Below are 26912 nucleotides of genomic sequence, written 5' to 3'. Positions count from 1 at the left end.
TTACCCTTAAAGAACACAATAAAGTAGCCGTCACAACTACAAGAAAAATGACAGGTTGGATAACAAGAACTTTTCACACTAGAGATGCTATACCGATGATGGTACTTTTCAAAACGCTAGTGCTCTCTAGAGTGGAGTACTGCTGCACAATGACAGCCCCTTTCAAAGCTGGAGAAATTGCTGACCTGGAGAGCATGCAGAGATCCTTTACTGCTAGAAGCCACTCAGTAAAACATAAACTACTGGGACCGACTAAAGAGCCTAAATCTATATTCCCTTGAGAGCAGGCTGGAGAGATACATAATAATTTACACGTGTAAAATAGTAGAGGGGATGGTCCCAAACCTGCACACAGAAATAACATCACATGAGACCAGGAGGCATGGCAGGATGTGCAGAGAAAGTTTAAAAAAAAAAAAAAGCGTTGAAAAGTTGAAAAGCAGAGATGCAATGGGTACTCTGAGTGAGAGCTCTATCAACATCAGAGGCCCGAGACTGTTCAACACGCTTCCACTACACATAAGGGGCATAACTAGCCGACCCCTCACAGTGAGAACTTGATAAACACCTCCAAAGGATACGTGATCAACCAGGCTGTGATTCGTACATCAGGCTGCGAGCAGCCGTGTCCAACAGCCAGGTTGACTAGTCCAGCAACCAGGAGGCCTGGTCGACGACCGGGCCGCGGGGACGTTAAGCCCCGGTTGCACCTCAAGGTAACCTCAAGGTAACCCAAGGAACTTGTGGAAGGTGGCCCCAAGCCCCAAGGGCAGTACTTACAGGGCACCTAGGAATGATAACTCTAGGCACATGCAGCCCGAGTACTGTAGAATCACTCCTGGCTCGCGCACCCCTAGAGGACAGTCACCATTCACCAAGCACAGTGCTGAAAATCACTGGAGCCAGAGCACACAACCTGAGCCTCTAGCATCAGCCTTAGAACTGAAGGGTGAATGGCCGGCATTGGGGTCTGGGGCTCCCCTTTCCCCCTCCCAGGAAGAGGGGAGCTGCACAGACAGCAAACATGATGTCACATGGCGACGTGTGACATCATGCTCATTTACTCGTTTCTTTTTGGGGGAGTTCTATCCACTTGTTCAGCTCTTTGTAGCAATTTTCACCAGAATAGGGGATTTGTTTTGGGACACTTACCTTTCTGGGTGCCTGGGCTGGTCGATGGCAGACATAAAATGCTTCCAACCACACGGGGGTTTTATAGGCCATTGCTCCCCATGCCTCTCTGAGGGGGTCAGGTTCTGGCTCATGGTCCCCGGTAGGCCCACAGAACTCCATACACATGACTAATGCCAAAGTCTGACACTAGCATATCAGCCTGGATAGGTCCGGGGAGCCAAAGGGGCTCCCCCCCCAAAAAAATGGGATCATTGCCATTAATGGGTTAAAATACATACAGTATACTGTATATATATTTGAATTTAAAGTTACAGTATAACTAATTAATTCATTCCTACCACTGTGTTTAACTGCATGACGAAGAAGTGCCACTTTACTTCTATAACAGGCTTTACATTTTCCACACTTGTATGGTTGTGACAGAAGTTTTTTTTCCAAGTCTGTCTGAATTACATCATCCTTCACAGCTTGTTTTTTGTGATCTTCACAAACATCTTTTTCATTTACAGTCAGAGTTTTTTTCTCTGCTTCACTTGTAGTTAAATAATCACTCAGAGCACCAGGTAGGCGAGTATTTCGTCGTGGACGTTCCATTTGCATATATTAACCTGAAATAAATCCACAGTTGAATGAAATGAAATGCCTCTTTGTAGCAAGTCCCCAGCAGAGCCGTCTAAACAGCATTAAGGGCCCATGGGCAAACCAGTGTGCTGGGGCCCCAATGACAACCGCTCACAGAAATAAAAAGTAAATGATCGATAATATTAAACATATACAGTGGTACTTCGAATAATGATCGCCTCAAATGGCGAACATTTTGGATAACAACTGGCCCGATCGCCGACAATTCGTCCCGTATGGCGACCGCTCGTTTGAATAACGACGACACCACATGGTGGGATCGTGCTGCTTCTTGCACATTCTCGGATGCCTCTGACGATGCAAATAAATTATGTTGTTTTTGTTTAAAGATGCTAATGATGCTTGGATATAAAGGAGTGACTGCTGAGATGTTGCAAAGCATTGACTTTTTTGTAGAAAAAGAAATGAAAGTTTTTGAAATACAACAAATGTCAAAAAGGTTCGTTCGGTGTTCGGCAGGTAGGCTGCTCCATGTTTCTTAAATAAAAAAAAAAAAAAATAAAAAAATATGAAAATTTTTGAAAAAAACAAATGTCAAAAAACTTTGTTCGGTGGTCGGCAGGTAGGCTGCTCCATGTTTCTTAAAAAAAAAAAAAAACGAAAAATAAAAAACCAGCGTTGAATGGAATGAAACACCATTTTCTGGGTGAGACCCGGAGGCTCCCTGGCGCTATGCCGCGCTGATGTGTATATATTAGACTGTGGCAACAGTCAATCGAAGGAGTACTAGGCCTTCCGGGAACCAAAGCCAGAACCTGGCCCCTCTCAAGAGAGGCACGAGGAGCAATGGCCTAAAGACACCCCCGTGTAATTGGAAGCAGTCTTTGTTTGCCATCTACCAGGTCAGGCACCCAGGAAGGTAGGAATTCCAAAACAAACTACTGCTGATTAAATAATTGCAAACTGAAAGTCGAACTAGCAACAGAACTCTCCAATCAAAACCAAGGAAACCAGTATGATGTCACCACAAACACCGCACATCCGTCTGCACAACCCCCCCCCCTCACCAGGAGGGGAACGGAGGGATCCCAGACCTCCGTGCCGGCAACTCTCCCCATTTCAGAGGCTGAGTATCAAAAATGCGAAAAAAACACCAACCGGAGGGAGGGAGGGATGCTGGGGAGCCTCCGGGTCTCACCCAGAAAATGGCATTTTATTACATTCAACGCTGGTTTTCTGTGGAGAGCCCCTTCAGCTCCCCAGAGCTACCTAACCAAAGAAAAAGAAAAAGGGACTTACCCGGGAGGTGGTCGTCACTTGCTCCTCAACTCGAAGTCGAGACAACTGGCTGCAACCTGCGACCCAAGGCTACACACGCCCGAGAAGGGCCAGGAACATTAACAAGATACCGTGCGGCCAGGACCCTGTTCGACCTCTAGAAGCTCCATGCCCGAATGTCAGCCCAGGAAATATTCCCCAAAACAGCAGCCAAAGCCGCGAACTTACGAACGTTATGAGCACGAGGATAAACCGCAGGCTGGCTGGACCCAAAATTCCTGCGGACGACCTGGGAAACCCGCACCCTGGAACAGGGAAGAAGGGAAACCGGGTCGACCCAAAGCGCGTCCCCTGCTACGGAGGCTGTGGTGCGCAGATAACGGCGAAGAGACGCAACCGGACATAAAACATGATGCACCCCCCGGCCGAACCAACCAAGCATCAACAACCCAAGGACCCCTTCAGAAAGCAGCAGACTTATTCTATGCCAGAAACGAAGGAGAAGGCTGCAAACGAACAAAACGACCACCAGGACCATAAGAGCAGAAACCCTTTTGCCGGAGGAGAGTGTGAAGCTCCCCAACCCGACCCCCAGAGGCCAAAGCCAACAAGAAAAGAGCCTTAGAAAAACAATCCTGAACCAAAGGGGCCACCACAAAGCGAGGAGAAGAGAGCACCCGGTCCAACGATGAGGACGGCTCAGGTGGCACATGAGCAGGCCCGAGGCGAAAAAATGCCCGAGAAAGCTTGCGGAATGGAGCAGAAATGACATCCACCCCGAAAGCATGCCTGCAGCAGCTCCACCAGTGCCGTCCGATACGAGGCGACAGTATTAGACATAAGATGACGGTCCTGAAACAACCAAGAGAGAAAGGACAAAACAACCCAATCAGAATTCGAAGAGAACCAACATAGAGACAAAAAATGCCGAAAGGACGGCCAGGAAATTTCATACTGCCATCTAGACGAAACTCTTAGGTGGGACACCATCAAAGAAGCCACCTGATCACCATACAAGTGGTGATACACCCACGTGAAAAAGACCAGATGCGAAGAGTGGAAGAGAAGATCGAACCAGCCACGTACCGGACTGGACCGATCTGCTGAAAGAAACGGAGCCGCAGGAAGACCCTCAGGTTCGGACATCGAGCAAGAAGCTTCTGAAACCAAGACTGGGCCGGCCACCAAGGAGCCAACAGAACTACTCTCCCCTGGTAAGTCTCCAACTGTGCCAGGATCCGGAGCAACAACTGGACTGGTGAGAAGAGGTACAGGTAACTCCACCTCAACCAGTCCAGCCGAAAGGTGTCAACATCGACGGCTTCGCAGTCTGGGAAGGGCGCCACATAAACTGGAAGACGCCTCGACCATGCCAGTGCGATGAGGTCCACCTCTGGGCGCCTGTACGTCCGGCAGAGCCAACTGAAAGAGTTGGCGTCGACCGTCCATTCCGTGGAAAGAGGAATGAACCGAGACTGGCTGTCCGCCAGGACGTTTGACACCCCTTGAACATGAACCGCCAGGTGAGCCAAATCCCGAGAACTTAGCAGACGTGTCACCCGAAGCGACCAGCCCCAAAGAACCAAGAACTGCATTGAACCCCCGTGGTTCAAGCAATGAACCACCAGGGAGCAGTCCGAATGGAGCCGGAGCATTGCTCCTCGAGCGACCCGAATCCTCTGAAGCGAATGCCACACCACCGCAAACTCCCACACCGTGCTGTGAGCTCGAAGGAAGGACGGACCCCACCGACCCTGGCCGGCCTGGTGAGCACTTGTCACAAAACCACAGCCGAGAAACGAGGCATCCGTGAACACATCGAGCGAGGGCTCAGGGAGGCGCCACGGCACAGAACCCAAAAAAACCTGCAGAGGAAGCCGGCAACGCAGAAGCCGACGTAAGGCTCCCAGGATCCGAACCCATCAATCACGCGAGCGGCAGAAGGGATAACCCCGCAGAAACCAGAACATCCGCCGACCCTAGATCTAACCCAATGGGTAGACCATCGCGGCGAACTTCAGGCTCCTGCACAGCCGCTCGAACAACCGACGTGTGACCCGGGTGCCCTCCAAAAACAGCCGGAGGCGGAACCGCAGCCATAACAGCATTGCAAGAGGGAGAGACAAGGAACCGGTCCAAGAGTCCCACACAAGACCCAGCCAAATTCGAACCTGAGAGGGAACCAAATGGGACTTCCTCCAGTTCACCAGGAACCCAAACCCGGCGAGCTGGGAAAGAACCATATCCCTGGCGAGCAGACACGCGGACTGGCTGGGAGCCCACACCAACCAGTTGTCGAGGTATGCAAGAACCCGAACCCCTAACAGATGCAACCGGGCCACCACAACCCGGGTAAGGCGTGTGAACACTCAAGGTGCCAGATTCAAGCAAAATGGAAGGCAACGAAAGCGGTAAACTTGTTGCCCCGCGACAAAACTGAGCCAGTCCCTGAACCCTGGATGAATTGGGATGTGCCAATACGCGTCCCGGAGGTCCAGAGACACCATCCAGGCACCCAGTGCCAAAAGTAGCCAGACCTGAAACAGGGTGGTCATCCGAAAAGAGGGGCAAAAGACCCAGGGATTCAGACGAGACAAGTCCAGTATGAATCACAGATCCGCACAGTCCCGTTTCAGAACTAAAAACAGGCGGGAAAACCACCTGAGGGATGTTGTCGTTTCGACCACACCCAAGCGAACTCACTCCCGGATGACCTGACAGAGCAGAGGAGAAGAGGCCTACCCTACCAGCCCCGATCCCCCCGAAGGAGGAGGAGCGACCCAACGCCACCGCAAGCCAGAGGAAATGACCCGAAATACCCACGAATAGCTTGACCAGGCTAGAGCAAATAGTGCGAGCCTCCCCCCTATCGCCCGTCAATGGGGCAACCCGCGAAAGGGCCGACGACACCTACGAGAGCCTGACTGACGCTCAGAGTGATCACTGCGTCGACCAGATGCCGACGACTCCAGGGGAGGTGCCAGCCCCGAATCTGGCACTACTGGCTTACGACATCCGAAAGATCCCCGGGACCTTTTTGGGCAGGACCACCATGCCACCCTTCCCCCCCCCCCCCCCGGACCAGCAATTCCAGCATAGGCTGGCAACTAGACGAAGCTGCTTGCAGAAAATGCACCACCGCAGACTCTGCAAACGGCAACGAACAAAAAGGGGAAGAAAATCTAAGAGCCAGGGCCCAAGCCGATTTCAATGAGTGGACAAGCACCGCTTGATGGCACTCGAGATGAGAAGCAAAGAACAGGGACACTGCCTCCCTCAAAATCGGTGCAAACAACTTCAACTTCAACAGCTTCAACAAGGCATCCGACGACCGAGCCGCCGAAGCAAACACACCGGACATGGGCCCAGATCCCAGTTCCTGCGCATCCTCGCCGAGCCAGTCCGAAGACAGCTCCAGCAGAGAAAAGAAATGCAAGACCAAAGCCAAATGCCTACAGGCACATAAATCCTTGGCCACCAGGGACGTCAAAAGGGAGGGAACCTGCACGTGAAGCTGAATCTGATCGACATCCCAAGAAAGTACGGAGGTGAACAAGCACGCATTGAGGTGCTCAAATTCGCCCACTAGGTAAACCTGAACAACTGTAGACACATCCTGCCATTCATTCGCATGGGTCCAACAAAACGAGTGCCATGCCCCCAAAGAAAAGAAAGGGTAGTCCGCCAGCCAGGAAGATTCCGGCACCTCGTAACGCATCCAGAAGGAAAATGAGGAGCCAAACTCGAAAAAAGAAGGATCCATTGCCGAGGTGTAATCCGAGTCTCACAAGAGGTAAGCTGCAAGGGCTTCCCGCGTCACCTTTAATGTGATGCGGGAAGCCGAAAACCTCTGGAAGGAGGGAACTGAGAAACCTAAGGGAACCCGGAACCGAACCCAGGGAGGAGTTGCACTCATATCAAACTCGTACACGGAGGGGGGATAGGAAAACCCCTCCCCCTGTAACAACAAGCCCCCGTCGAGGGAGCCAACACCCAAGCGGGGTCAAACGGGGCCCAAGCGCCCCAAGTCAACTCCTCCCCAGCCCCGGGAACCTCGAAGTCAGGACCCAGGGCCAAGCTGTTCTCCAAACCCTCTGCTTCTGGAGAAAAGGCAGAGTCCGCCGGAAAAGCCGGGATGAAGGGGGCCCGCTGGCACGGCCCAAGGGCTCCAGCAGGAGGAACAAGCTCGAATGCCTCCGCCGCCGATCCGTAAGGGTCATTCCCCGAAGCTGTTCGAGACTCACCACCAGGCTAACCCTGACCTGACTATGAAACCTTCAGATGTTTGGGAGCCGGAAGTAGGGGGGAAAGGAGCAGGATGAAGCACAACAGGGGAAGGACTAGGGGAAGCAGATGAAATCAAAGTCGAGGAGGCTAACACCCCCCCAAGTCCAGGTCCCTATAACCAAAGCGGGGCAGCTGCGGGGCATCCGGAAAGGCAACAAACCTTGCGCATTGCAGCAACCTAAACCCTGCATGCAATGCCAAAGCTGCTTGCACCCTAATAATAATCTCAGTGGACTGGGTGAATTGGAGTACAAACAAGGAACACCACTCGCAGGACTCCAGATCAAAGATGTTATTGACCCAACAAGCAGCATGGCGGAGACAAAGATAGTGAGTGTCACCCTGAGTCAAGGGGACAGAGCGACCTTCAAACTCGCACAAGGCGAGGTGAGACTCTGGGGTCTTTTCTATCGGATCACTGAGCCCCAAGGGGGTTTCCAGGGCCCTTAGGCTAACTGCTAAGGAGAGCCCAGGCGAGGTACTGCTAACCGGTTATCCCAGAGCTACCAAGCAAACAAACTAAAAGCTGAACTCCTGCAATGTGTACAAGCACGGGGACCTAGTGGAGGGCCACCTAAATCATAAAAGTGGTCCTACTGCCACACCTGGCAGACCCCACCAGGCAAAACAAAACAAAATAAAATAAAAACCCTGCAAAAGCACAACGTCTCCAGGAGAATAGAACCGGTTGCTATGTGTATATCAGACAGCTGCACAGTACCTCGCGCCCCTGCCAGTGACGAAACTACCTCCTACCCAAGGGAAAAAAGGAGCAAGAACCACCCAGCAGAACCCCCAAGGGCGGGCAATCACAGAGCAGTGACAGAACCACACGGAGGTAGTTCCCAAACGGTTCAGGGAAGATAACCCTGAAGCCGCAAGGGCAGTACTTACAGGGCACCTAGGGAAGGTGGCCCTAGGTGCATGCAGCCCCAGTACTCTTGTATTACTCCTGGCTCGCACGATACCAAAATGAAACAACACCACCGCACTGCAGCACTGCTCAAAGGATGGAGCCGGAGTCGATTGACCGTTCGCCCTCACAACAGCCTGTGAACTGAGGAGAGTTGCCGGTGCGGAGGTCTGGGACCCCTCCGTTTCCCTCCCGGGGAGGGGGGGGTTGTGCAGACCGATGCGTGGTGTTTGTGGTGATGTCATGCTGGTTTCCTTGATTATGATTGGAGAGTTCTGTTGCTAGTTCGGCTTTTGGTTTGCAATTATTTAAACAGCAGTAGTTTGTTTTGGAATTCCCACCTCTCTCGGTGCCTGACCTGGTAAATGGCAGACAAAGACTGCTTCCAATTACATGGGGGTGTCTTTAGACCATTGCTCCTCATACCTCTCTTGAGGGGGGCAGGTTCTGGCTCTCATCCCTGGTAGGCCAATAACTCCTTCGATTGACTGTTGCCACGGTCTAATATATACACATCAGCCCGGTATAGCTCCGGGGAGCCGAAGGGGCTCTCCACACAAAACAGTTGAAACAATTTGATAAATGGATAAATGCCATAAAGATTCGTTCAGTGTTTGTCGGGTCGGTTGCTCCATTATTGAGACGTAAATGAAAATTGAAAATTACAAAACAAATGGAACATATTTGAAACAAAGATTGCTATTACTGGAGCAGCCTACCTGACAAACACTGAACAAACCTTTATGGCATTTGTCCATTTTTCAAATTGTTTCAACTGTTTTTTTATTTTTATTTTTTTTATTTAAGAAACATGGAGCAGCCTACCTGCTGAACACCGAACGAACCTTTTGCCATAAGACAAATGAAAAAAAATATTGAACAAAATTGAAGAAAGAAAAATGTCATAAAGGTTTGTTCAGTGTAAGATAGGCTGCTCCATTATTTAAAACACTGAATATCATATTGATGTTTTTTGGTGGTAGAACAGATTAATTTGATTTCTGTTATTGTCAACGGGGACATTCGTTTTGTATGACGTCCGTTTCACATGACGATCACGGTGCCGGAACGGATTAAATTTGTTATTCGAGGTTCCACTGTACCAGTATTTATTTTATTGGCACTCCAACAAAACTGGTGTTAAATCATTAAAAACATGCTGTAGAGCAGCAACTAATCTTGATAAACATTTGAACAATATACAAGACTTGAAAAATACAATAATACTCAGTAAGCTACATAGATTAGATGGCACAGTATGAAATTACTACTGTAGCGAGTATATTATGTAAACAATATGCTCTCTCCAAACTCATTAGCTGAATGAGAGTAGCAAAACTCTCATTAGCAATAATGATGAAACTCATACCTCTTTCCTGATTACAGTTAACATTCCTTCCATCCTATTGGAGGAAGGTGAGGTGTAGTCCAATCATATAAGCAATCGAGAAGCAATTAATGATCAGTATAATTTCCACAGTGGTTCAGTTAACATCAGTACAGACTCTTGGGAGTTCCAAGACACCTTCAATCTCAAGAATGTAGCACTCGGCATATTCAGTTCCAACTGACCCCAAGCATCCCATCCTCTGAATAGACAGTAAGTTTAATTACTAAATGTAATAAGTACAATTCTGACTATCGGTTCAACTATCGGTTACAACAGTCGGTTACAACCGACTGTTGTAACCAAGACTACTCAATAAATATGAAAACCCACTAAACACTGTGTATCTAATCTGCCCAACAATGTAACATAATCGTACATTATAATACAAAACTTCTTATTATAACAAGCATTTGCGGCATTTCTTTTCAGAGAATTGCTTTATAATTGGCTTGAAGTCAATGGTCTTAAGGATGTCATTTTCCATGCACATGAGTGAAAGCCAGTTCAAACGATGCTGCCCCATTGTGCTACAAAGCATATTTTGTATAAGTTTCAATCTTGAAAAACAACGTTCTCCTGTACAGTTAGTGTACAGTGTATCATGCACATGAACATTCTGAGTGAAATTTCAACATTCAGGAATACAGATTTCAAATTGACCGATATTATTATTCTGTACAGTGCAGGGAGAGTCTCACAGTTTTCATCAAGAGCCATGTAGTGCTGGAGGGGCTCATATTCATTAAAGAGGTCATCATAATTCAGGTCTTTGTGATACATATTAGCCAGATGTTCACACTTTTTCTTTAGTGCATCAGAAGCAATGGTTTTTAATTCATTGAAGAAAGAAAACAGATTTCCAATCTGTGAATAAGCCTCTGCACATTTTGTCAGTTCAAAGCTTAGTGTCCAAAATAGGGAGGAAAGTTTCCACCTTGAATTTTTCGGTTTTAACTACTGCACTGCACCACATTAGGACATTAGCTATGGCATTCAGACCTACCAGGGACCAGCGCCAGAACCTGGGCCCCTTCAGAGAGGTTTCAAGGAGCAATGGCCCTGGAAAACACCATATGGTTGGGGGTTTTCCTTATCTGCCATCGACCGGGGTTAGGCACCCAGAAAGGTAGGCGTAACAAAACAAACCCCACATGGTAAGAAACTACAACAAAAACCAAACAGAGAGGTAGAAAACTCCCTACAATCCCAAGGAAAACAATCAAACAATCAATTTACTGCCGCGCCGGTCGTCCGCGCAGCCCTCCCCTTCCCGGGAGGGGGAGGGGGGCCCTGGACCTCACCATGCCGGCTGCCTTCACTTCGGAAACTAGGCTTCAACCAACGCGAAAAATCCCGCCGACCGGATTGGAGGGAGGGTAGCCAGGAAGCCTCCGGGGTCACCCAGAAAATGGCGTTTCATTACATTCAACGCTGGTTTTCTGTGGGGAGCCCCTACGGCTCCCTGGAGCTACATACCCAAGTAGAAGGAAAAAAGGGGACTTACCCGGGAGGCGGCGGCCACAAACTCCTCAACCCGAAGTCGAGACAACTGGCTGCAACCTGCGACCCAAAGCAACACAAGAACGCCGAGGAGCAGGGATGTTCACCAAATAACGAGCGGCCAGGACCCTGTTTGACTTCCAAAATCCACGCGCCCGAATATGTGCCCAAGACATATTACCAAACACGGCAGCCAAAGCTGCAAATTTCCTAACACCATGGGCGCAAGGATAGACCGCAGGCTGCCTAGGCTCAATAACCCTGCGGACAACCTGGGAGACCCGAGCCCTGGAACAGGGAACAAGAAACCGGATCAACCCAAAGCGCATCCCCAGCCACCCCAGCTGAAGCGCGCAGGTAACGGCGAAGTGCTGCAATTGGACACAACACATGATGCACCCCCAGCCAAACCAACCAAGCATCAATGACTCATGGACCCCTCCGAAAAGCAGTCATCTCGTTCTTCACCAGAAAAGATGGAGAAGGCTGCAAACGGACAAACCTACCCCCAGGACCAAAAGAGCAGAAATCCCTGCGCCGGAGGGGAGCATGAAGCTCCCCTACCCGGCCCCCAGAGGCCAATGCCAACAAAAACAAAGCCTTGGAAAAACAATCAGGAACCGAAGGGGCCACCACAAACCGAGGAGAGGAAAGATAGGAGAGCACCCTATCCAAGGACCAGGACGGTTCAGGAGGCGCATGAGCAGGCCGGAGGTGAAACATAGCATGGAAAAGCTTACGAAATGGGGCGGATTTGACGTCCACCCCAAAAGCTAGCTTGAGCGGCTCTGCCAGCGCCGCACGATACGAGGCGACAGTATTAGGCATCAAATGACAGTCCTGAAAAAGCCAAGAAAGAAAGGACAAGACAACCCGATCCGATAGAAAAGACAACTTACGAAAAGCCAGAAAATGGCGAAAAGAACGCCAGGAAACTTCACACTGTCGCCGAGACGAAGCTCTCAGGTGGGACATCATCAACGAAGCCACCTTATCACCATAGGTGATACACCTATGGTCAAAAAGACCAGACGCGAAGAGCAGAGGAAAAGGTCAAACCAGCCCCGTACTGGATCGGACCGACCTGCTGAAAGAGGCAGAGCCGCGGGAAACGTCCTGGATTCGGGCACAGAGCCAATAGCACTGGAAACCAAGGCTGGGCCGGCCACAAGGACTACTCGCCCTGGGAATGTCTCCAACCGAACCAGAACCCGAAGCAACAGCTGGACCTGGGGAAGAGGTACAGGTAACCCCACCTCGACCAGTCCTGCCGAAAGGCATCTACTGCGAACGCTCTGCAGTCGGGGAAGGGCGTCACATATATTGGGAGACGCCGAGACCACGCCGACGCGAAGAGGTCCACATCTGGGAGACTGTACGTCTGACAGATCCAACGAAACTGAGTCGTCGTCGACGGTCCACTCCGTGGACAAGGGAAGGAAGTGAGACAGACCGTTTGCCAGAACGTTGGACACTCCCCGGACATGAACCGCACGGAAAGCCAAACCCCGAGAATAAAGCAGGACGAACCACTCGAAGGGACTAACCCCAAAGAGCCAAGGACTGAAGAGAACCCCTGCGGTTCAGGCAATGAACCACTGGAGAACAGTCCGAATGGAGGCGAATGGTCGATCCCCGAGCGACCCGAATCCTCCGAAGTGTGAACCAGACAGCCGCGAACTCCTGAACTGTGCTGTGAGCCCGATGGAAGGACGGACCCCATTGTCCCTGGCCTGCCTGGTTAGCACTGGTCACAAAGCCCCAGGCGAGAGACGACGCGTCCATGAACACATTGAGCGAGGGCTCGGGAAGGCACCAAGGCACCAAACCCCGAAAACCCCGAAGAGGAAGCCGGTGACGCAGCAACAGACACAAGACCCCCGGAGGACGAACCCAACGATTGGGAGAGAGGCGGAAAGAACGTCCCCGAAGGAACCAAAACAGACGCCGAAGCCAAACCCGACCCGGCGGGTAGACTAGCACGGCGAAGTTCAGACTCCCACACAACCGCTCGAGCAACCGCCGAGTGACCCGGGACCCCCTCAGAAACAGCTGACAGCGGTCCCGCAGCCGCCGCAACGCCTCTGGAGGGAGAGACAAGGAAGCCGTCCGAGAATCCCAAACAAGACCCAGCCAGGTCCGAACCTGGGACGAAACCAGATGGGACTTCCTCCAGTTCACCAGGAACCCGAACCTGGAGAGCTGGGAAAGAACCATATCCCTGGCCAGCAGACAAGCTGACTGACTGGGAGCCCACACCAGCCAGTCGTCGAGGTAGGCCAAAACCCGAATCCCTAGAAGACACAGACGGGTCACCACAACCCGGGTCAGACTCGTGAAAACGCGAGGTGCCAGATTCAAGCCAAAAGGTAGGCATCGAAAACAGTAAGCATGACGCCCCACCACGAAACCTAACCAGTCCCTGAACCCTGGATGAATAGGAATGTGCCAATAGGCGTCCTTGAGGTCCAGGGACACCATCCAGGCACCCGGTTCCAACAGAAGCTGGACCTGAGACAGAGTAGTCATCCGAAAGGAGGGGCAAGGAATCCAGGGATTCAGACGGGACAAGTCCAGAATGAACCTCAGATCCGCACAGTCCCGTTTCGGCACTGGAAACAGACGGAAAACCCACCTGAGGGATGTAGTCGTTTCGACCACGCCCAAGCGTACCCACTCCAAGACGACTTGATGAAGCGCAGGAGAAGAAAGAACCCCCCAAAGAAGAATGAGCCGCCTAACGCCACAGCAGGCCGGATGACATGACCGAAAAGGCCTACAAATCGTGGGACCAAGCGTGGGCAAACAGAGCGAGCCTCCCTCCCATCGCCCCGTCAATGGGGCAAACCGCGAAAGGGCCGACGCCCCTTACGAGAACCCAACCGTTGAACAGGGCGATCAATGCGCCGACCAGACGACGCTGGCCCCGAAGGGAACAATGGCTCAGAAACTGGCACCAATGGCCCACCTCGACCAGCGGAACCCGGAACCCTGACACGACCCCTCTGAAACTGCCGAGAACGACCGCTTCGGAGAATCAACAAGTCCGCCATAGAACAACAACTAGACGAAGTCGCATGCAGAAACTGGGACACTGCAGACTCTGCAAACAGCAACGGACAAAACTGGAGACGAAAACCTAAGAGCCAGGGCCCAAGCGAATTCCAAAGAGAGGACGAGCACAGCCTGACGGCACGCAAGGCGAGAAGCATAAAACAGAGACACCGCTTCCTTCAGGATGGGCTGCAAAGAGCTTCAACAGTGCAGCTGACGCCCTAGCTGCAGAAGTCAGCGCCCCAGACGAAGGCCCTTCACTCAACGCTCCTACATCCTCTTCAAGCCAAGCAGAAGACAGCTTGAGAAGGGAAAAGAAACGCAAGACCAAAGCCAAATTCCCACGGGTGCACGACTCCTCCACAACCAATGAAGCCAAAAGCTGAGGAACCTGCACGTGAAGCGGGAAAAGGCCAACATCCCAAGAATGGACAGGGAGCGAACAAGCACGCATTAAGGTGCTCAAACTCGCCCCCCAGGTAAACCTGCATAAAAGTAGAAGTTTCCTGCCAATCAAGCGTGCAGATCCGACAGAACCCATGCCACGCCCCCAACGAAAAGAAAGGGCAGTCTGCCAGCCAGGAAGACTCCGGAACCTCCAAACACACCCAAAAATGGAAAGAAGAACCGAACTCAAACGAGGACGGATCCATAGCAGAGGCATAACCCGGATCTCGCAAGAGGTATGCAGCTAGAGCTTCCCGAGCCACCTTCGCGGAGATACGGGAAGTAGAAAACCTCTGGAAAAACGGATCCAAGGTACCCAAAGGCGCCGGGAACCGAACTCGGGGAGGAGCCAAACCCAAATCATACTCGTACAGGGAAGGAGGGTAAGAAAACCCCTCCCCTTGCAACAATAAGTCCCGCCAGGAAGGCAAAGGCACCCAAGCGGGGTCACAGGGGGGCCCAAGGCCCCCAGGTTGACTCCTCACCAGCCCCAGGATCCCCTACGTCGGGACCCGGGGCAGAGCTGTCCTCCAAACCCTCTACCCCTGAAGAAAAGGCAGAGTCCAAGGGAAAGGCAGACAAGAAGGGGGTCTGCTGGTGGGACCCAGAAGCCTCGGTAGGAGGAACCGGCTCAAATGCCTCCGTCCCCGACCCGAATGGGGCAGCCCCCGAGGCAGCCCGAGTCTCATTACCAACTAAACCCTGTGCCAAGGCCGAAACCCTCAGACATTTTGGAGCCGGACACAGGGGGGGAGGTGCAGGAAGAACCACAGGGGAAGGACCAGGGGGCGCAGCTGGAGCCAAAGCCAGAGCGACTAACACCCCCAGGTCAGGGTCCCTAAAACCAAACGGGGCAGCCTCGAGGCATCCGGGCGGGAAACCAACCCAGTGCGTTGCAATAACCTAAACCTAACATGCAACGCTGATGCTGCCTGTACCCTAACAGGAACATCCTCAGAGTAAAACTGGAGCACAAGCAGAGAACATGACTCGCAAGACTCCGTGTCAAAAGTGTCATTGACCCAACAGGCAGCATGACGGAGGCAAAACAGGTGACTGGCACCCTGAGACAAGGGCACACTGCAACCTTCAAACCTGCACAAGGCAGGTTGGAACTTGGGAGACACATCCATGGGTCCCCGAGCCCCGACAGGGGTTCCCAGGGCCCGTAGGTTAGCAACTACAGGAAGCCCAGGCAAGGTGTTGCTAACCGGTTAAGAAACCCAAACAAAACAAAGGGTAAATGATAATACTGAAAACCCCTGGGACATGTACAAGCATGGGGGCCTAGCAGAGGGCCACCAAAACAATATCAGGGGAACTATAGACCCACAAGGCAGAACCTCCACCAGGCAAACAAAAACAAAACAAAAGAAAAACCCCACAGAAGTACACCGTCCTCAGAGGCAACAGGAACTGGTCGCCGCTTAGGTGGCAGGCCGCACAACACCTTGACGCCCTAACCAGCACAATACCACTCCCTACTCAAGGCCAAACAAGGGCCCCAAGCCCCATCTGGCCCCAACAGCGAGGCAAATGCCAAGCAGTAGGAACCTCTACGGGAGCGGTTCCCAAACACCCCAGAGAAGATAACCCTGACACGCAAGGGCATTACTCACAGAGCACCTAAGGAAGGAAACCTCTGGGCGCATGCAGCCCCAGCACTGATGAAGTACTCCTAGCCACCGCACCCCACACAAAAACAGCAGAGAACGCCACACGAGGCAAACACCGCCCAGGAATTTGAGGCCAGAGAAGCGTCTATCCCGGTTGACACTAGCTTGCGAACTGAAGGCAGCCGGTGTGGTGAGGTCCGGGGCCCCTCCTCCCGCTCCCGAGGAGGGGAGGGCTGCGCGGACGACCGGCACAGCAGTAAATTGATTGTTTGATTGTTTCCTTGGGATTGTAGGAAGTTTTCTACCTCTCTGTTCGGTTTTTGTTGTAGTTTCTTACCATGTGGGGTTTGTTTTGTTACGCCTACCTTTCTGGGTGCCTAACCCCGGTCGATGGCAGGTAAGGAAAACCCCCAACCATATGGGGTTTTCCAGGGCCATTGCTCCCTGAAACCTCTCTGAAGGGGCCAGGTTCTGGCGCTGATCCCTGGTAGGTCTGAACGCCATAGCTAATGTCCCGGTCTAACATAACATACATCAGCCTGATAAGCTCCAGGGAGCCGTAGGGGCTCCCCACAGAAAAAATGGGTTTTCACATGACGATATATATACTTTATCTTATGGTATTGGTAATGTTGTTCTTCCATATGCCCCAATATGCATACAGTGGCACCTCAACTTACGATTGCCCCTACTTACGATAATTTTGAGTTACGATGTAAATTTCATCGAAAAATGCGACTCGACATCGATGGTGTTGTCGAATTCCGATATTTGTTGGTACACGTTCGGGTCGACCTAGCACGTGGTTCCCGGTCACGCGGTCTGACCTGCCTCAGTTTACTACAGCTACCCGCTTAGTGACGATCGCGCCTATAAGAAATTCTGCGTTTGTGGTGATTTTTTGCATTTTGAACATTAAAGTAATTATTATATATCACGCCATGAGTCCCAGGAAAGTCAGTGGTAAGGCTCAACATATGAAAACCCATGTAAGGATGACCATAGAGCAGAAACAAGAGTACAGAATGTCTCTTCCTCAACAATTAAGAAAATGTGTGCAGCACGGGAAGAATTGCAAACCTTTGCTGAAACGACTCGCCCAAATCAAGCTGCAGTAGGCCGTTGCCTTAACCTATTCAATGACACTGTGATGCATCATTACAGACAAATGTTAAAACGAAGGGAAAAACAAATGTCTCTTGACAAATTTGTAGTGAGACAAACAAGCACTGAACCACAACCAGGTCTTAGTGGTATTCAGGCAAAATGTAGGAGAGAGAGAACCCCAGAGAAAACATCACTACCTATGTGATAATGGAAGGGGACTCCCCTTCCAAACAGTAACAACTATCCTCCTCAACACCATCTTCCATACACCATCAAGAGCCCTCCATAAAGGTAAGATCAACTTAGGTACTGTATTGTAGTTAGAAAAAAACATTGTATTCAGTACAAAATGTATTTGTATGTTAATATTTTGGAGAGTGGGGAACGGATTAATTCAATTCTCTTTATTTCTTATGGGAAAAATCGCTTCGACTTACGATATTTCGACTTACGATCCGTCTCTGGGAACGGATTAGCATCGTAAGTCGAGGCCCCATTGTATATCCCTTTAGAGCATTCTATTGCGAACAATTTGGTACAAAAATGAACGACGTAATACGGAAATTGAGGTGATCAAATTGAGAGTATACACATTTGAGTGTAGGTGTTGCGGATGTGCAGATGGGTGCTCGCTTATGGGTAATGCCCGGCCGATTTTCTGGTTTGCCCTGGGTAGAGCGCCTGTTTGTTTTACCTTATATACTGTACCTATATCCCTTTAGTGAATTCTATTGCGAACAACCTGATACCAAATGAACAATGTAACATGCAAATTAATGTGAGGAAACTGAAAAGAATATACACATTTTACTGCGAATGAGTGCTTGCTCACGGGTAACGCTCGGCCAATTTTCCGGTTTGCTGTGGGTGGCATGCCAGGCTTTTTGACCTTATATGCATAAATATCTGTAGAGAATTCTATTGTGAACAATTTCATACCAAAATGAATGATGTAACGCGAAAATTGACGTGAGGAAACTGAAAAGAGTATGCACATTTTAGTGCAGTTTTGCACTCACAGGTAACACTCGGCGGATTTTCGGGTTTGCTGCGGGTGGCACGCCAGACTTTTTGACATTATATGCATATATATATATCCCTTTAGAGAATTCTATTGCAAATGATTTCATACATAATGAACGAAGTAGCAGGAAAATTTATATGAGAAAACTGAAACAGAGTACTGTATACCCATTTTAGTGTGGGTGTGAAAAGCAATTGGAAGGTCATTAATGTAGATGAGAAAGAGGAGAGGGCCAAGTATACTGCCCTGTGGAACACCACAGGGCAGTATACTGTGTTGAGTATTGATGGGTAGGTCACAGTATTGATGGGTAGGGTGGGAGAAATGGAATCATTAACAGAAACATACTGGAGCCTGTCACTAAGGTAAGACTGAAGGTATTGAAGGGAGTGACCTCTGACTCCGTAATGATGTAATTTAAAAAGTAGGTTGTGGTGGTTGACAGTGTCAAAAGACTTATATAGGTCAACAAATAACCCAACAGGGAACTCATTTTTATCATGAGCTGCATGTATCAAATTAATCATACTAATCTGTACATCATTAGTACTTTTTTGGGGGGTCTGAAGCCATATTGGCAAGAGCTAAGTATATTGTGTTTGGCTAGATAGGAGTAAAGTTGCTTGTAGATAAGCTTTTCAAATATTTTTGTTTAGAATATCAAGAAAGGTTTGGAGTTCAAGTGATTTGTTGAAGAGCAATGCAATGGCTGGAACTAGAAATCTAGAGGCTTTTTTATAAATTAGAGTTGGTATCTCACCAAGGGCACTCGACTTTGTTTTAGGAAAAAAGATTATCTCATTAACATCAGAGGAATTAGTGGGAGTTAGCTAAAGAGACTTTGGATAGTTTCCTGAAAGGTAGTCCTTAACATTAGTTTGGGAAGATGGGATATCATTAGCAAGGGACATGCCAATGACTGAGAAGAAACTATTAATTTAATGACAGTGTCAGAGGCAGAAAGAACACCATCGTCATTGGATAGGAGAATTGGTTTCTTATTCAAGATCTTCTTTGATCCTAATATTAGGGAAATAGTGCTTCGTGTTACACACAGAAATCACAATAACGTGATTCATCAATGGACAAATTCACTAGGGCCACGACGAGGATTCGAACCTACGTCTGTGAGCATCCCAGACGCTGTCTTAATCAACTGAGCTACGACATGTTAAAGAGTTGAAACCGAAGTTCTACTGAACTTACTGGATCCTGCAGCCTTTCCGAGACACAAACCAGGGTTTTACACAACTCCCCCATGCACACGAGCTATGTCAATAGGCCGTTCTACCCCTTCGCCCGGAGAGGCTGCAGGATCCAGTAAGTTCAGTAGAACTTCGGTTTCAACTCTTTTTACCATGTCATAGCTCAGTCGATTAAGGCAGCATCTGGGATGCTCACAGATGTAGGTTCGAATCCTCGTCATGGCCCTTGTGAGGGTTTTCTATTTTTGCTTTCCCGACTGCAATGGGTACGTCGCCAATGTACATGTGGCAGATGCTTCACGAAGCTGTCGGAATCAGCAGAGAAAATACGAGAGCAACCGTACAGGGCCTGGGAGCAAGGTCAAGTTAGAGTCGTTGAGGGTCTTTTCTCAGACTTGCCTCACCTGGTCCTGGTCCACATTGATCGTTGGAATCTCCTCAATGCTTGAAACACTTTTAGGGACTCCTAGGGTCCTCATCACATTTATAGTTTAGTGAATTAGGCAACTCGGTGATGGAGACACCTGGAGCTGAAGGCTTGAGTGAATAGTTGGCAGTATTCAGAAGTGGTTCAACGGAAACACCGCATAAAGCTTAACAGTAGTTTATTTACTAACTTAATCACTAATACAAAGGGTGCTTGATTTACATTAGATTGGCATCAGAAAGGCTATGGTTGCATTAGCGAGACTCTTGACGTCTGGCTAATCAATTCGGATCCACTCGTGGCAAAACACCTAACTTAACACAGTTGACAGCCAATCATTAACACTGCAAACCTAACTGCCGGTATGAAAAGGGATTACAAGAGTTCCAACCAGATACTCGGGTAATGATGATATGCAATAACTCACAAATACACTTTCAATGGGACAGGCAATAATCATGCACAATAATAATATCATACAATAACTAAATGTGTGGTGTATGTGAAGCTCACATTCACAGACGAGTGCAATGTCGTGATACCACACAGATAAACACGCATACACCGTAGGGTGCCTTCACCTATACCTGTGTCAGATATGAGAAGGTGATGGGTGGTTGATCCCTCAGATCAACACAGACAGATACAATAAAACAATGACAAGATCTTGTACTTACAGGTAGGCTACCTCTCTTATTCACTTACTCACTCAGGCACATTTATGCAAGAACTCGTAGGTGGTCTGACAGCTGGTTTCCTCGTTATGACATGAGACCACTGACGACAGGCTTTCCCACAAACTGTACTTGACACGGGGGTACTCGCAGGAGGGCCGGTCGGCCGAGCGGACAGCACACTGGACTTGTGATCCTGTGGTCCTGGGTTCGATCCCAGTTGCCGGCGAGAAACAATGGGCAGAGTTTCTTTCACCCTATGCTCCTGTTACCTAGCAGTAAAATAGGTACCTGGGTGTTAGTCAGCTGTCACGGGCTGCTTCCTGGGGGTGGAGGCCTGGTCAAGGACCGGGCCGCGGGGACACTAAAGCCCCGAAATCATCTCAAGATAACCTCAAGATTCCGATTCGTTTCATCTCAAGATAACCTCAAGGGCGCGCTGTATGTCTACAGACACACGCACACACATTTGATGGCACTGGCGATGAGTAAGGGTGGTGATGTCACATAGTACAGTGAGGGCGGCTGCTGGCGGGCTACACTCTCGGGACAGAGTGGCGGCTGGCGGCGGCTCGCGGCGGCTGACTATATGGTACCATGCGGTACACTGTGGTAAAGTCACACACAGGTTACTTAGGTGGCGGTACTGCCTTAGTTCAATCTAGGTCACTCACAGACGATCTCTATTTTTCACCCGGGATTACCTGATACCAATCTGTTTCGATCTGGTGATTTGTCACTAGGCTTCTAAACAATCTAGTCAGAGTCGCGATTCCGGGCGAGCATTGGTATATCGAAAAGACGGCGAGTTTAACTTGACGGTTAGGAATAGACGGTGTTCTTTTGTCTATTGACCGATAGACAGAACAGGACACGTCCTCTATGCACGGGCTCCCTCATGTGAATGCTCTTGCCAGCTGCTGTAGGGCATCTCGTAGGACACACACAAGGGATTAGAATTTGACCAATAGCATTGCAGCAAAAGAGTGGGAACCAATCATATTGATCGTTCCATGATCAGTAACAGAGGTGACGTCATGAACACATCACAGTTGTTATTCTCCATTGCGCCGGTTGAGGCTGACCCCAGAGGTCAGTCTGTCGCCTCGCTGGCGTCTCCTCTCCTCTCTCTAACGCTATTTGAAGTTGAATCTGATTCGATGATTTACTACCAAATAGAATGTAGTACGTCTTTTCTATGTTTAGTGTATGTATGTTGGTTGACATCCATGAGTGGATTTTATTTTTAATTTATTGTTGACAACATTATTTAGTGTATGGGGGTAGGGGTCAGAATACATGAAATATTTAAGAATATACTATCTGTCAAATATAAATGCTGTTCTCAAGAGATTTTCCCCATTTCGCACTCACAAAATAACCTAAGTTTTTAAGGGTTGACAAATGTTAATCTTCATGTTTGATAAGCTGTTCACTTTTATTTTTATTATTTTTTTTTATTTATTTATATACAACAAGGTACATTGGGGGTTAACAGAGAACATGGAAATTAAGTTGATTTTACATTCTTGTAAAGCCACTAGCACGCATAGTGTTTCGGGCAAGTCCTTACACTAACGCATAATTTTTAGATAATTCACAGCAAAATTAACAAAAAAATGTTTACAGGTACTTTACAGCTATACTTTATAGGTACAGATAATTTTAAGTAGAATAATTACAGAAAAATTGTCAAAAAATGTTTAAAGGTACATTGCAAGAAATTTTGACACAAAGCAGATCAGAATAATACACAATAATAACAGTACACAATAATGAACATGGATTACTAGGTACATAGGATAACATTACAGGATTATACATTGGTTCACTGAAGCACAATATGAGGATCATTTCAAGGAATAATGCAGTAGAACACGTACTCAACACAACAACTATGTCAGATGATATCTAAGATTACAATGGTAAAGTAATATGGCTTAGGTACAAATATTGAGGGATTGGGTAGCACTAGGTACAGTGCGAGATAAAGCACTAGGTGGAAAACTATAAAGATGAAATTAGGTACTTTTTGGTTTTGGTTTTGAATAAGGCAAAAGTTGGACAGCTTTCAATTCATTAGGGAGTGAGTTCCATTGACTAGGTCCCTTTATTTGCATAGAGTGTTTACACAGATTAAGTTTGACTCTGGAGATATCAAAGAGATATTTATGTCTGGTGCGGTGATAATAGGTCCTATTACATCTGTCCAGGAAGAGTTTCTGAACAGGGTTTGCACTTAAGAATAGGGTTTTATAAATGTAATTGACACAAGAGAATGTATGGAGTGAAGTTATTTTAGCATGTTTAGGGATTTAAACAGGGGAGCTGTGTGTTGTCTGAAAGCAGAGTTTGTTATTGTCCTGATAGATTTTTGCTGTGTGATGATGGGCTTGAGGTAGTTTGCAAAGGTTGAACCCCAAGCACAGATACCATAAGTAAGATAGGGATAGATAAGTGCATAATAGAGAGGAGAGCAGAGTAGGGTACATAATACAGTATCTGATTTTAGAGAGGATACCAACTGTTTTAGAAACCTTTTTAGTTATGTGTTGTATGTTGGTGCTGAAGTTGAGTCTCTTGTCTAAGTATAGGCCAAGGAACTATAAAAACTCCATCATTTTTATTGCTAATGTTTACATTATCTATCTGAAGCTGAATTGCATTTGTTGATTTGCTTCCAAATAATATGTAGTAGGTCTTTTCTATATTTAGTGAGAGTTTGTTGGTTGACATCCACAAGTGGACTTTTTTTAATTCATTGTTTGCAACATTATTTAATATGAGTGGGTTGGGGGTCAGAGTAGATGAGAGTAGTATCATCAGCAAACAATATAGGTTTAAGCATGTTAGACACATTAGGCAGATCATTGATGTATATAAGAAACAGGAGGGGTCTTAGGATGCTACCCTGTGGCACTCCTACAGTTAGTAGTAGAGTAGGAGAGGTTTTATCGTTGATGGCTATATATTGGTGTCTGTCACTAAGATAGGATCGGATATAGTTCAGGGCAAGGCCAAGGACTCCATAATGGTGGAGTTTAAGTAAGAGATAGTTATGGTTAACAGTATCGAAAGCCTTTCTCAGGTCAATGAAGAGTCCAATCGGAAACTCACTTTTGTCAAGGGCTGAGTAGATTAAGTGAAGCAGACTAACAATTACATCATTAGTACTCTTTTGGGAGCGGAAGCCAAACTGACAGGGACTTAGTATATTGAATTTTACAAGATAGGAGTAGAGCTGATCGACTTGAGAATGGTCCAGGACGGACCGAAACGTCGTCGTCCCTTCAACTTCTAGTGTGTGGTCTGGTCAACATACTTCAGCCACATTATTGTGACTCATCACCTGCATAGGAGTAGGGCTGTTTGTAAATAATTTGTTCAAATATTTTAGATAATATAGGTAGATTTGATATGGGTCTGTAATTATTTATGTATGCCGTTTTACCTCCTTTATGAACTGGCGTTACTCTGGCTTTTTTAAGGATATCAGGAAAGGTATGACACTCTAGAGACTTTTTGAACAGCAAAGCTATAGGTGGTGCAAGGGCATGGAAGGCACTCTTGTATACCAACGATGGTATTTCACTAGTGTTCCCAGCTTTGGTTTTTAGTGAGTGAATGATGGACACAACATCTGTAGGGCTGATCGGTGAAAGGAGAAGAGTGTTCGGGTATCTGCCTGAAAGATATGTGGTAACATGTGTCTGAGTCTGTGGGATTTTTCGGGCAAGGTTAGCACCAATTGATGAAAAGAAGCTATTAAATTCAGTTGCTGTTTCAAGATCCATTGCAGGTGTAAAACCATCCTTGGAGAATTTTATCTGGTTATGTGAATGTTGTTTAGCTCCTAGGATGTAAGAGATGGCTCTCCGTGTGCTTTTCATGTTGCCTTTTGCTTCTTTAAATCTATTCTCGTAATAGGAACACTTTGATCTTCTTATACTGGTAAGCACTGACGAGTACCTCTTAACTACTTCCTTTGCAATTAGGCCAATCCTAAGTTTTTTTTTCATATTCATGTTTCTTGTCTATTGCTTTGAGTATGCCATTAGTTAGCCAGGGATTATTTAACCTTTTGCCAGTTATTTGCTTGGTGAGGAGAGGACAATAAGTATTGTAAAAGCTTAGAATTTTGGAAAGGAAGAGGCTAGTTAACGAATTTATATCCTGTGTATTGTTAAATTCAGATTCCCAGTTTATATTGTGGGGGGCATTTGAGGCATTTTTGAGCCTAATACATTTGAGAGATTGCCTAATGCTGCTTCACTGTGTAACCTAAAGGTAAGTTTCTTGTTAGCTGGTGGTGTTATGGCCATGTTCGCAACAAGGAAAGTAGGATAGTGGTCAGTTGTTCTGTCAGTAATTATACCTGAGGTAAGGGGAGCTATTATGTTGGTCCATAAGTGATCCAGGGTAGTAGCGGAAGTTTGAGTGAATCGGGGGGCCTGGTGATTGCAGGGATGAGCATACAGGAATTCATACTGTTAAGGAGATAGTCAACTTGAGGGCTAAACACTTAAAACAGTTAAGCAAGTCTCGGCTGTGTCTAGGTACAAGTGACAAGATGAACAACCCAGAGGGTTTTCTTCCTATTAGGGGTGTTGTACATGCTGCTATGGCAGTGAGTCCACTCACAGGATGAGTGGTGCTGTCCAATAAACTTGACCCTCGGGGAAACATAAAAAAAACTTAATAGATGAAAATAGTATCATCAGCAAATAGTATAGGTTTAAGAATGTTAGAAACATTTGGCAAATCATTCATGTATGTAAGAAATAGGAAAGGTCCTAGGATGCTGCCCTGTGGCACCCCTACTGTCAATGGTAGAATGGGGGAGGCTATGCTATTGATGGCTACATATTGGTGTCTGTCACTTAGGAATGAATATAGTCCAGGGCAAGGCCTTGGATACCATAGTACAGTAGTAGTAAAGTTGAAGCAAGAGGTAGTTATGGTTTACAGTGTCAAAGACCTTTCTCAGGTCAATGAAGAGGCCAACTGGGGACTTATTTTTGTCAAGGGGCTGAGTAGATTATATCAAGCAGACTAATAATGGCATCATTGGTACTCTTTTGGGAATGGAAGCCAAACTAGCAGGGACTTAACACGTTGAGTTTTACTAAGTAGGAATACAGTTATTTGTAAATAATTTTTCAAATATTTTTTAAAGTACAGTACTGTATAGGTAGATTTAATATTAGTCTGTAATTGTTTATGTGTGTTGTCTCGCCTCCTTTATAAACTGGCCTCACTCTTGCTTTTTTAAGGATATCAGAAAAAGACATTATTTTGGCTCTCCTAATTATTTTGGACAGCATTGATGAGTACCTCCTTGACACTTCTTTGGAGATGACCCCCTAACCTATACTTCTCGTGGAATGGGGAATGGGGAATGGTATGGGGAGTCTACCAACCGCAGATGATGGAGATGAGCAGGCAGGCAGGAATGCCAATCCGGAGACGAGTTGTTATTGGTTGGGGGGCGACAGAGACGAGTAATGGATGGCCATTATACCAGCTGATTCGACATGATGTTTGTTGTTGTAGTGAGCGAGAGGCAGCTACAGCACGATGTCCTTGCTTCCACTTGGTGACTGCCTGTGTAATTACTTCACACACTCAAGAATTGATGATGTCACGACTTATAATAAATTTTGTAACTAGCTCATCAAGATTGTTACATACTTAGCTAAATGAATTGTGGGGTTCAGTCCCTGAGCCCATTATATGCCTCTGTAACCCTTTCCACTGCCGCCCACAAGATGGGTATGGGGTGCATAATAAATGAACTAAGCTAAAAACTAACTACTGTACTTATAACAGAGTCTAAGCCGAGCAGTAGTAGTAGTAGTATGTTGTTGTTAAAGATTTAGCTACTCAGGACGAAGTGTCCATGTAGCACGGGGTATGGTGAGCCCGTAATTGAGTTTGGTTATACATGATAACCTTTTTCCTGTGATATTTGGGTCTAAGTTTAAAGTGGAGGAGAGGATTTCTCCTTTTTCCCTGCTTATTTATCGCTTCTGTTTTAGTGCACTGGTTTTAATCTTGTTTTATTAACATTATCTCAGAACATTGACCCAGAATGTGGAATGACCTTCCCAACCATGTTAAAGACTGTACCTCTCTCAACCAGTTTAAGATAAAAACGAAGCTATACCTAATAAATTCCCTGTAACCTACCTTACCCTTCTATTGTCAACCAATGTCTGTTTTTTTTTTTTAAAAAGAGCGCTGTTTGTCGACATAATTGTATTTGTGCTGCTTT

The 26912-nt window shown here is 47.6% G+C and overlaps 1 protein-coding gene across 1 annotated transcript in view; it reads right to left on the bottom strand.

Moving 5' to 3' along the window:
- Positions 1-26319, bottom strand: part of LOC123760112 (uncharacterized) — a 183142-nt gene extending 156823 nt beyond the window's left edge. Inside the window, exons 1-2 of the mRNA XM_069325433.1 lie at positions 26059-26319; positions 1473-1742 (exon numbers count right to left, since the gene is read on the bottom strand). Coding sequence (XP_069181534.1) covers positions 1473-1734 — 262 coding nt within the window. The 5' untranslated portion in view covers positions 1735-1742; positions 26059-26319. The remainder of the gene's footprint in view (positions 1-1472; positions 1743-26058) is intronic.
- Positions 26320-26912: the final 593 nt, after the last annotated feature.

Source organism: Procambarus clarkii, chromosome 16 (assembly GCF_040958095.1).
Source record: "Procambarus clarkii isolate CNS0578487 chromosome 16, FALCON_Pclarkii_2.0, whole genome shotgun sequence".
In the NCBI taxonomy this organism is placed as follows: domain Eukaryota; kingdom Metazoa; phylum Arthropoda; class Malacostraca; order Decapoda; family Cambaridae; genus Procambarus; species Procambarus clarkii.
The sequence above is the reverse complement of the archived record's forward strand: the minus strand, read 5'-3'. Positions and strand labels throughout refer to the sequence as shown.